Genomic DNA, 12,313 nt, shown 5'->3' with positions numbered 1-12,313 from the left:
GAAAGGACCCTCTGCTGCCCAAAACTGCCAAGTATAAAAAAGCCATTATTCACCTGGAATGCGGAGCTAACATCATCGCCCGCCCCGTGATGTCACACTTTGGCTCCGAGAGCCGTTTCCGAAGTCTCCCTGAAACACTTGGCAGCTCCTCGTTCATTAAATTGGATGTGAAAAGAGATCTAGAGAGCCGGAGTTAGCGGCTTTTTAAAGATAGAAGGAAACTTACGGATCCGCGGCAGGAAAGTTGGAGCTTTTTTGTAAATAAACTTTAAGGTTATGTTTGGAAACTTCCCTTTTTCATCAATTTAAAAATCTATTTTGTATCGTATCAGCTTCTATTGTATAATAGTTTTTTTTATGTTAGTTTGTAGTTATTAAGAATTGTTTAATGTTTTTTTTGTTTTTTTTTAACTACAAAACCAACAGGCTGTAAATTCCCATATGTATAATGGTGATAAAATAACCACAAAAAAGAATAAAAAACAATTGTACGATAGAAGCCGATAAGATACAAGTGAGCACGGATATATAATAACATAATATAATATAACATAATATAATATATAATAACATAATATAATATAATATAGCCTTCAGCTATAGTATTTCATATGCCCCCAAATCCCAACTGGTTTTGTTCTATTCACAGATCGAAAATCTCCAGGAACAGCTCAGAGACAAAGACAAGCAGCTCGGAAACCTGAAGGATCGAGTGAAGTCGTTGCAGACGGATTCTAGTAACACCGACACGGCGTTGGCCACTCTGGAAGAGGCGCTTTCGGAGAAGGTAACCATTCCGATGAATAATTCCGTTAGGAAACCCAAGGGGCATGGGGATTTCCCCACTTTCTGTTCAAAATATTACAAAAAGGAACGTTTTAAAAAAGATTTCTCTTTGAAACGAGATTTCAGGTTATTGGGCCAACAAAAAGTGACAGAAACTTTCTATCTCCGTCCAATAAAATGTATCTCCTTGGACCAATGGTTCCATCTTCTCTTGGTCCAATATGGCTACATCCTTACCCTGATTAATCTTCTGTTCATATCATACTCTCCTTTCCATGGCAAACGTTGTTGTTTTAGTATTATTTGACACCAGGCCCTAGTATTTCTTTTCAGTGGTCATCTCAGGGATGTTAATGTACCATTATTAGACCGCTCGTCAATTAGAGATTTATAACCGGGCTTTCACCTGGACAAACACCGGGTTGTTTTTCTGGGTTCTAATAGCCTGATTTGTCTGTTTTTCCTAAAAGTCATTATGATTTCAAAGATAAAATGTATCTCAAAGGCCGTCATTAAATATGTATTCCATCTGCCCGGAGAAAGGGCTCACGATGGATATTAACTGCAAATGCGGACGATGGGAATAAATTCAGTATATTTCAGAGCCTTTTTTATGTTTTGAGCCCGGTCTTACCATATGGACATACCTTGCGAGCGATTGACCGTACCGAGGAGATACGCAGTGCCGTTCAGCCTCCAATCCCGCTAATGTGATAAAAAATGCAAACTATTAGCCTTCCAGAATAACCTAAAAAATAATAAAAGTTTAAGGGAACGAGGGTCTCCTGCCAATGCAAATACACACGAAACAGAAACACATTGCGGATGGTTCTACGCGTTGGTTGTTAATCAAGTAGAACCGTGTAACAGATGTTCTTGACGTTATAATTCACGCTGATGACAGGTACGGTAGATCTTCCATCAATGATTGACTCGAGCAGAACTCGCAGTTTATTAAAACAGAAGGTAATCGCTTAAACGAAATTACACTAAGTGGAAAGATCGCCGCAGCCGAGTCTTTTCCAAACGTTCGTCGGGTGATGGGCTGAATCCACGTTTTATTGACGTTTCTTTTGGGTTACGGATTACGGTACAAAAAAAAAAGACCCCGCAATGCCGGACGAACGTTAATGGTGATTCACAAAGTTCTTCATTTACAAAGTGATGTCCCCCCCCCCCCAGCTTCCAGTTCCTTCGTTGTTTCTGATAGAATAGAAGTCGTGGCACGGCGGTGTATTTCTCCACCAGCCATAGATATTATTAGATAGATTGCCGCTCTATGCCCTCTATACTGAAAAACATTACAAACCCTGCTATTAATCATAAAGGAAGAATGAGTCTAAGAAGTTCATGATCTAGAACAGGCCACTGGTAAGACCAACGCGATAGGTGAAGATCGGACGAGGTAAGAAGGTCTGGGTGAAGATAGAGGAGAAGCTTTGAGGTGGTGAAGTTTGAAGGACTTTTTTTTGAGGTTTTAGGGAAAAATAAGAGAATTTGAGTATGAATGGGATGGGCAATAAAGACAATGTATCTCTGTAAGTGAAAGTGAGTTTCACTCGAGGAAGAGTGAAGCCCTACTGAGGGTGAGAAAAGGGTTTTCATGGCAGGTCCTGACACCATTGGAGTGCTGAATATCACGTCATGAGAGACAACGTTTAATATAAGCAGAAAAGATACAACGCTCCGTGTTGGGGTTAAACCAGGAAGAATAAAGCAAACAGCGGCTTGTAAAACTTCGCGTTCTAATCCCTGCTTCCTATTTTTTAAGGAGAGAATAATTGAGCGCTTAAAAGAACAAAGGGAGAAAGATGATCGTGAAAGACTGGAAGAGATTGAAAACTACAAAAAAGAAAATAAAGACCTCAAAGAGAAAATCAACGCTTTACAGGCTGAACTCAACGAAAAGGAGGTGAGACTGGACCGGGGGGCACGAGGGTCTCCACACAAGCCGTCAGCGCAGCGCACGATGACGCAATTCTGGGTTCCGCTCAATGAGAGCATTATTAGGCAGAATAAGACGGGATGTTACGGTCGGGAGGCTTTATTTCTGCGTTTATTCTGCGTCCGGTTGTTATTTTTTGTATGAAATGTTTCTTAATTGACGTTTTTGCTTCTATTTGATTTCCACTTAGTCGAGTTTAATCGACCTGAAAGAACACGCGTCCTCCTTGGCCTCGTCGGGAATGAAGAGAGACTCCAAATTAAAATCTCTGGAAATGGCCATCGAACAAAAGAAAGAGGAATGTAACAAGCTGGAGGCTCAGCTGAAAAAGGTAAGCGGAGGGAGAGCGATTGCAGGCGGCCTGTAAGCGTCTGTCGGGTGTCACCCGTCTGCTGATAATCGGGTATCAGGGATGTCATTCTACAGGAACACGACTTGAAAGACTTCTTTGAACTTGGAAAAAAACATCCCAACTGTCTGTCTGGTGTTTGGAAAGTTTCATCAGGAGAGCATCAGGAGAAATAGATTATAAGAGCAGGGAGTGATCGGAATATCCGCGGCTGCAAATATCTGCCCCCCGCCTCTTATGGCTTCACGGAAATAGAACTTACAGCACTGTATACAGTAATATAACCCCCAACGCTGTATACACTAATATAACCCCCCAGTGCTGTATACAGTAATATAACCCCCCAGCACTGTATACAGTAATATAACCCCCAGCGCTGTATACAGTAATATAACCCCCCGGCGCTGTATACAGTAATATAACCCCCCAGTGCTGTATACAGTAATATAACCCCCCAGCACTGTATACAGTAATATAACCCCCAGCGCTGTATACAGTAATATAACCCCCAGCACTGTATACAGTAATATAACCCCCAGCGCTGTATACAGTAATATAACCCCCCAGCGCTGTATACAGTAATATAACCCCCAGCGCTGTATACAGTAATATAACCCCCCAGCGCTGTATACAGTAATAACCCCCCAGCGCTGTATACAGTAATATAACCCCCAGCGCTGTATACAGTAATATAACCCCCAGCACTGTATACAGTAATATAACCCCAAAGTGCTGTATACAGTAATGACCCCCCCAGGGCTGTATACAGTAATATAACCCCCCAGCGGTGTATACAGTAATAACCCCCAGCGCTGTATACAGTAATATAACCCCCAACGCTGTATACACTAATATAACCCCCCAGCGCTGTATACAGTAATATAACCCCCCAGCACTGTATACAGTAATATAACCCCCAGCGCTGTATACAGTAATATAACCCCCCAGCGCTGTATACAGTAATATAACCCCCCAGTGCTGTATACAGTAATATAACCCCCAGCGCTGTATACAGTAATATAACCCCCCAGCACTGTATACAGTAATATAACCCCCAGCGCTGTATACAGTAATATAACCCCCAGCGCTGTATACAGTAATATAACCCCCAGCACTGTATACAGTAATATAACCCCCAGAGCTGTATACAGTAATATAACCCCCAGCACTGTATACAGTAATATAACCCCCCAGCGCTGTATACAGTAATATAACCCCCAGCACTGTATACAGTAATATAACCCCCAGCGCTGTATACAGTAATAACCCCCAGCGCTGTATACAGTAATATAACCCCCCAGCGCTGTATACAGTAATATAACCCCCAGCGCTGTATACAGTAATATAACCCCCCAGCGCTGTATACAGTAATATAACCCCCAGCGCTGTATACAGTAATATAACCCCCCAGCGCTGTATACAGTAATATAACCCTCCAGCACTGTATACAGTAATATAACCCCCAGCGCTGTATACAGTAATATAACCCCCAGCGCTGTATACAGTAATATAACCCCCAGCGCTGTATACAGTAATATAACCCCCCAGCGCTGTATACAGTAATATAACCCCCCAGCGCTGTATACAGTAATATAACCCCCAGCGCTGTATACAGTAATATAACCCCCAGCGCTGTATACAGTAATATAACCCCCAGCGCTGTATACAGTAATATAACCCCCCAGCGCTGTATACAGTAATATAACCCCCCAGCGCTGTATACAGTAATATAACCCCCCAGCGCTGTATACAGTAATATAACCCCCCCAGCGCTGTATACAGTAATATAACCCCCCCAGCGCTGTATACAGTAATATAACCCCCAGCGCTGTATACAGTAATATAACCCCCAGCACTGTATACAGTAATATACCCCCCCAGCGCTGTATACAGTAATATAACCCCCCAGCGCTGTATACAGTAATAACCCCCCCCCCACTGCGGCTTGATGGCTGATCTCCTTCTCTTTACCCAATTAGTCATTAACTCATAATGTCTAAAATTCCTGAAGATTCCGGCCCTCGGAGTTTTTCCTCCCCATCCGTCTCCGTCATTGTAAGAAAGCCGCTTAAATAAAGGCGATATTTCTCTTTACTGTACAAAGCATTATCCTTCAGATTGATGAATTGTAGGCGATTTGTTCCTCTAAACGGATAAGCGCGGTATCTGTGCTTTACAGCTCTAAATATTTAATGTTCACTTAACCCCTTACATTCCAAACGGTCTCAACGCGGACCTTAAAAGAACCGTCGGAAGATGAATGCTCCGGTTACACGATACGCTAAACGTCAAATGTTTGGTCGCTTCCCATTCCTTTCTTAAGATAAAAATCATACACGGAACGAACGGCATTAAAACGACCCCAAAAAATAGAATTTTCAGCTTAAAGTAACCGATCGGCTTATTTTTAATGCCTCATTCTAATTCAAAAATTAGAAGACAGAAAAGTGTCTTAAAAGTGATAGTTTTGTAATTTTTAGTAACATTTTACCCAACAAACCTATTTTTTTTTATCAGATTAGAATTTGTATTAATAATCTTTATTCAATGTCTGGGTTTTATTTGATCAAAACTGTATAAAGTGATATATTTAAGAAGAAAAGACCCGATTTCTGCCTTTTGTATGCCGCTGCTTTGAAAATGGATCACTCGCAACAAGTGTTTCTATTTTCTTTAATCTTCCCCCGAATCTTTTCACCGCAGGTACGGTGTTCGTTATATGACCCCCCAGCGATCCGCATTAAGAAAAATGAATTCCGCGTCCTGAACAACGACTCTTAATTAATCTTTTCTTATTACTATCTTTGAAAATCCAGTGATGAATTATCATCCGGGCCAAACGTATTCCGAGTGATTCATTGCACGCGCTCGGCACTTAATGCATCATCAAAAGTGGACAGCTTTCTTTATTTCACGGGTTATTTAACTTTAGAAAAGGGAAAGTAATACAAACATTACATTTTCTGAAACTAGCTATTCTCTTTTCGGAGCCAAAACAAACATTTCTATTTCCCGAGCGCGTCTCGCTTTCACTCCGGAATGTCGAGGAGCCGCCGTTCCACGGATCTGCCACCAGCTTTTGTACCGAATACGACGGGTTTGTGGAATTATTGCTGTTTTTCCTGAATCTTTTTCCTTCTTCTCCTGTCTGTGTTTCGTTCCTTCCCGTCTTACCAATGTAGCAAGCGGAGCAATTGTTCAATCAGATGTACAACCCTGTAAGTCCCTTCCGCCATCGCTCCGCCGCGCATGGGAGGCCGTTCATGTCGCACCGCAAAGCACCGCGATCCCAATGCTTGCATCTCCTCCTGCTTTCCATACCAGATGTTATTTATCATTTATCTCAAATGTTTTTTTTTTTTTTTTTTTTTTTTTTTTTTAACACCGCAATTGAACGTGTCATTAATTATTTTGCACCCGGCATCGTGGCATGCAATAACGTCTTGGCGTAAATGCTTCAAATACTTTGCAGGATCCTTCGCAAATACGATGTATTTTTATTATTATTATTATGATATATTTTATTATTATTATTATTATATATTTTTGTTATTATATATTTTTATTATTATATATTTATTATTATAATTATTTTATATTATTATTTATTTTATTTATTTATTAACATGGTTAATTTTGTTTACAAACTATGTAAATTTGTATTTTGATACAAAAAAACATGAAAAAGCCATATTGCCACTGTATCCCCCTTTCCCTAATCCAGCGGGGTTGGTAGCTGTTTGCGGTTTGTGGGATTTGGGTTAAGCATCAGACGGAGAGCTACCTCTTGGCCACCTCTGACCCGTAAACCACAGTGCAGCCGACATGTTCCGTAGGGTGGTACCACGCGGTCCTACTTTTTGCAGCTCAGCACACATGGTTTTGTTGACCCGGCGGCTTTGCCCTCATTTCAAACCCTGCATTCCCATCCCTGACTCTGGCAACAGTTATCCCGAAAACGCTGACATGATTTTCGATAATTAAAGTAAGCAGACGCTCAGCTTTAATCATTGTCTGACTAACATGTGGTTAAAAAGCCCCCGGGGGGACAGCACGGTAATTATTACTGTCCCGAATCCCCAAAGCGCGGCCCGCAGAATGCGTTAATCTTCGGGTTCGCCTTTTTTGCTCGTCTCCCGTGTCGGTGTCGACCCGGCTCGGTGGTTCATTAATCCGGCTCTTTTGCAATCACTTTGATCCACGGAACTCGCTGCAACGTTTGTTTAAATGTTCGTTATGTCACAATTTAGCAATTCGGCGAATAACTGGAAACGAGGAGGTTTATTATAGAATCAGGTTCTGGTTTGTACAGAACGTTGTGTAAAACACCACGGTGTGAGTCGGCTTCCGAGCCCCAAATTAGCTGTAGGGGACATGAGAAACGGTTCCCATGGTGGAGACGCAGGGAGATCCACGTATTAAATCATTTATCGTTCTGTTTGGGTAGGGGCGAGATATTAGATAAACCGCTCTGTTCAGGAGAGGGCCCGCTGCGGTCAGCCTGGGGGGCAACGTCAGCGTCCATCAAATGTAATGGCCAGGGGCAGATTTGGAAGCCAACGTGGCCGATAGGCACACCTTCCATCCTTTCTCAAAGGGATTCGAACCCCTTTACCAGGAGCATAGAAAAGATCCAGTCCTGGTGTAAACTCAGCCTTAATCTAGTCTAGCCCCTCCTGGTGGCAATATATGAAATTACAATAAAATCCACAAGAGAAAACTTTTCTGCCACAAGGTCTCCAAATCATAGAGGTCTGGGGGCAGATTACCTCCTTGCCCCTACCCCCCCCCTCGCATTCCGGCTTGGTGAAAAAGCAACAGAAACAGAATCTACTAATATATCATATAATGACATCATACTGATATAATCGGGAGCCGCAGCCTTCTGATTGATTTTCCTCCGGAAGATCCTGCAAAGTATGCTGAGCGCGCATGTTCTGTTGTGTATATTACAGCTGTTTGGAATGTTCAACAAATGTTTATGAATGAAACGATAATGTTAATTCATATATATATATACACCTTCAACATATACCTCTATATACGGTGTGTTTTAGGGTTACTATCTATTCACTGAGGGCCAAACGAGCCCATAGAATAACGCGAGATTAAATAAAGAGAATAAACCCCTTTCTCCTCTCTCTAATGCATGCTTGCTGAGGTCCATGAATGTCTTTCCCACGTATTGTTCAATGTAATATTTCACTTCTAATTTATAAATATTCACATTAAACAATCTGAAAATACCTCCCTCTCCCCCAAATCTGGTACCACTTTGATATTTGCTATTAAATTTATTAGAGAAAAAAAAAATATATATATATAAAAAACAAATATATATATATATAAATAAAATAATAATAATAAATATATAAATAATAATAATATATCTGCACAATCAGTTAGTTAAGAATTTGTATGTTATTTTACGGTAAAATGCCAGCTTGTTAAAGAAAGAATATGATCAGACCCTGTAAAGGAAACCCATAGTAAGCACAAGTTGGCTGTATGTGAAAAGTGCTCTTTTTGGAATATTTCCATTCTATTGCAGAAAATAACGTTCTTTAATGCAGTGACGTATTCAGTAAGTGGGGAGAGGGGGTTTTGCTTTGCACACAGACACTCACGTGGGCATTTCTTGGGCACTGACTGAGCAACATTTGGTTTTATTGCTCAACAGGAAGTACAGCGTGCGGCAGTAATTTGCTTCCCCCAGCCAGCAGAAAAGGCTTATGTGCAATTTCCAATACTTCGTCATGTAAAAAAAACTATTAAACGAGTATTAAATGCTATGAAATTGAGCTGAGTAGACAGAAAAAACCCTGTATCCTACTTTCTTATTATTAATGCAAAATTAAGGGTAATCAGGAGTGCCTGCCCAGGGCAGAAAAACGCTATCTTGCTGAATGCAGCGTCGTTGACATTGGTCTATTAGCGTTAATGCCGCACACATATAACCATTATGTTTTTTGCATATTATGAGCATAAAAGCAGACATTTTCCTCTTTATGTTATGAACGCTCTTAAAAAACAATATATTTATTTTTCCAAAAAGTTATTTTTGGAAGAATAGTTTTTTTTTTAAATGATATTAATTTCAAGTTATTTACATAAAAATAATTTTATATTTTATTTATTTTTTGTTTCCATGGCATAGAATTCCAACCTTCTCGCAGCCGTATTGGTACATTTTAATTATATTTTTATTTTCTGCACGTTCTTTTTACTGCCACATAATGTCGTTTTCTTGCTTGCTTGCCTTGTTTTTTTCTCTTGCTTACTCTTTGAAGGCGCCGGGTAGGAGTAATGACACGCAGGGGGTATGCTACCTGTTCATTTATTTCCCGTTGTCTATCGCTGTGGTGTATGTGAGTCAACGTGGGTGAAGAACAATTGACTTTATTGTGTTGTGTCTGTTGTGTTTTATCTGCCTGATGCATGAAATTGTCTTGTTTTTCAAGAAATTTAATGTCTGGGGCTGGGTGAAAAAAAAAAATGTCCAAACCGTTTCCTGATATGTTGCGTTATGATGTCACTGCTCACGTGATGCAGTTGACCAAGAAAACTCAACAAAACTTGATTTTTTTCCCCCGTGGGAATTACATCCATTTTCACCCAGCTCTGTTATTGTATACATTTTTAGCTTTGAAAAAAAATGACATTTTTAAACAAAAAATATTCATAAGAAACACTGATTATTCAACCCACTGTCTCGTTTCAGATTATTTACGTCATTAATTGTCTGTAAATATTTATGATGTAATTATATATAAATATATACTTTTCTGATTTACCGGCTGGGCTCCAAATATTTTAAACACTGCAAGCTTCATTTTCACCCGTATAGGGTGTTATTTTTACTGCCCGCCACAGCCGAACTCTCCTCGCTTTGGGGGTTACGTATAATAAGTGATTCTGGCTCAAACTATAGGGAAGTGATTCTGTCGTCATAGCAACCAACAGAATCTCCCTTCTGATTGGTCCACTCCATTGATTGCGATGGCGGCAAGAACTTTTTTTAGACTTTGCACCAGAATGGGCTTTTATACGGAGCACCCAGAGGTTGTTTTTTTTTGGGGGGGGGCTTCTCACTTCTTTGCACCATCACAGCGTTAGAATAACCCCGGGAATTTGTATTTAAGGCCCACGAAGCGGAGGAAGACCCGAGAATAAACCCAGAACTCACAGACCGGCTGAAGCAGCTGGATAACGACGTCTGTTACTACCGGGAGGAGTGCGGAAAAGCCCAGGCCGAGGTGGACAGACTTCTCCAGATCCTGAAGGAGGTCGAGAACGAGAAGAATGATAAAGACAAGCAAATTGCTGAGCTGGAAAGGTATCTTTTTTTGTTGCTTTATCTTTTTTTTCCAAAATAACAAGACTAGAGCTGCGTTGTTTGCAATGAACCCTTCTGACTGTTCATGTCGGTACATCGCGGCAGGTAAAGCCTTAATCGAGCTTCTGTTGAGCTGGGGCGATAGTAGATAGTGACATAAAATACCATAGAGATGCCTTCTGCTTTGGCATTCGGGTAACATCTCTATGGTTTCTTTGTGATGACACCTCCAGCCAGAGATCAGGCCCTCTGAGGCTGGAAGTAGAAGCACGAAAAGACTTTATCTGCCAATCAACGGCATTAAGACGTGCGTCACCACGTGCGCTACCCTTCAAATGTTTGGGGTCAATTAGAAATGTCCTGGTTTTTGAAAGAAAAGCAGATTTTTTCTATTAAAATGGATCAGAAATTCAGCACAGATGGGGTTAATGCTGTAAATGACTATTGTGGCTGATCTTCATAGGCGTACAGAGGCCCTTTATCCCGTCTATCACTCCCATCACTCCTATCACTCCCATCACTCCTGTGTTCCAATGGCACGTTGTGTTCGCTGAGCCAAGTTTAAGTGTAAAAGGGTAATTGATCGTTAGAAAACCCTTTTGCAGAAATTTCCATGGAAACAGCTCAGTGACCCCAAACTTTTGAACTATAGCGTATGTTTAGAAAGAAAGAAAAATACACATTTTGCAATCGCTCAATCTCATTTCTGCGAAAAATCAGGTTTCCCACTATTTCTGGTTCATTGCGAGGCAGAAACCACGTTTTTCCCGTAAACACCCAAATTTTGCTCTGCTATTTTTGTTACCTGCCTGTTAAAGGCAAAGTTTTTTATATTCAGATTCTGTTATTTTTGGATACTTTTCCACAGGTGTGTTTTTATCTACCGATTTGGCCAAAACTCCCATTCTGTCAGCTGGAGAAAAAGCTGGAGTAAACCTACTCGATTTGTGTGGGTTTTGGCACTTCAGGAAATGATGCATTAGGAGTAACCCTTTGCTAACCCCAGTTATCTAATCTAAACATTATTTCTTGCTGAGCAGGATGTATGTACATTGATGGTATCTTTCTCCTTCTAAATTAAAACATCAACTGTCACCAAAATCTTCCCTTTAATAAAAAAAACCCCTTTCTACTGCCTCCGGCACGGATTTCCTCCATGTTATTTATATGCTATATGTATGCGTCTGGGGAAAGAGTTAAAAGAATGGATTTTTAAGTCTTTAATGCCATAAAAACACGTTTGGATCTAAATTTTTGATTCTTTTCCATTAAAACTTAAAATGTTTTTTTTTTGCTCAAATCAGAATTATTACACTGCGTCAATTGGTTTTGATATTATTGTTTAATGATATTACCCAAAGTTTTTATTTTTAATATCGTAAGCTTGGTGTCCCCTATTAGAGGTAGATTTAGCGTCTGTAAGAAGCAGCAATACGCTTTACAGCTGCTGTAAAAACTCTGTCCTGAACAGGCAGATCCTATAACATCGTGAGTCCCAGGCCCTGCAAACAGCGCCGTAAAGTGAGGTTGCCAAAGAGACTTCACGAGCTCACAATTCCAGAATCACTATTTCCAAAAACTTTTTATACACGCAATGATGATGTCACGCGTTCACGTTTAATAAATTATTGAGTACCGGAATAAAATGCATTTTTTAATGAGAGCTTTAGCAGGAAAAAATGTTGACTTTATCAAAATGTATTTTTTTCTTCTTTTTGTTTCTGCCTTATTTCAGCTACGGGTGAGTAAACCGACGGCTCGTTTAATTATTTTGAGTGCACGCACGGTCTGAAAGCATGCCGGGTCATTCCTTTTGCGTGTAACATGCAACATGTATGCAAATCTTTAACAATGACTTTGTGCATCTCTTCTGAATGAATGACGTGTGGGGTTAACC

General features: G+C 40.5%; 1 protein-coding gene across 5 annotated transcripts in view; it reads left to right on the top strand.

The window, feature by feature from the left end:
- The window catches only part of ERC2 (ELKS/RAB6-interacting/CAST family member 2), a 216,994-nt gene that overhangs the window by 55,918 nt on the left and 148,763 nt on the right, over window positions 1-12,313 (top strand). For 3 of the 5 annotated variants that reach the window (XR_008354813.1, XR_008354812.1, XM_053468703.1), the window contains 6 exons: window positions 650-787; window positions 2,558-2,698; window positions 2,922-3,062; window positions 6,263-6,298; window positions 9,371-9,400; window positions 10,223-10,416. Coding sequence is in view for 1 of the 5 variants with exons in the window: in XM_053468703.1 (XP_053324678.1) it covers window positions 650-787; window positions 2,558-2,698; window positions 2,922-3,062; window positions 6,263-6,298; window positions 9,371-9,400; window positions 10,223-10,416 (680 nt within the window). In the remaining 4 variants the exon portion in view is untranslated. The remainder of the gene's footprint in view (window positions 1-649; window positions 788-2,557; window positions 2,699-2,921; window positions 3,063-6,262; window positions 6,299-9,370; window positions 9,401-10,222; window positions 10,417-12,313) is intronic. The other 2 variants (XR_008354814.1, XR_008354815.1) reach the window with 2 other exon arrangements.

Source organism: Spea bombifrons, chromosome 6 (assembly GCF_027358695.1).
Source record: "Spea bombifrons isolate aSpeBom1 chromosome 6, aSpeBom1.2.pri, whole genome shotgun sequence".
Classification (NCBI taxonomy): Eukaryota; Metazoa; Chordata; class Amphibia; order Anura; family Pelobatidae; genus Spea; species Spea bombifrons.
Note: the sequence above shows the minus strand (reverse complement) of the source record. Positions and strands in the feature narration are given on the sequence as shown.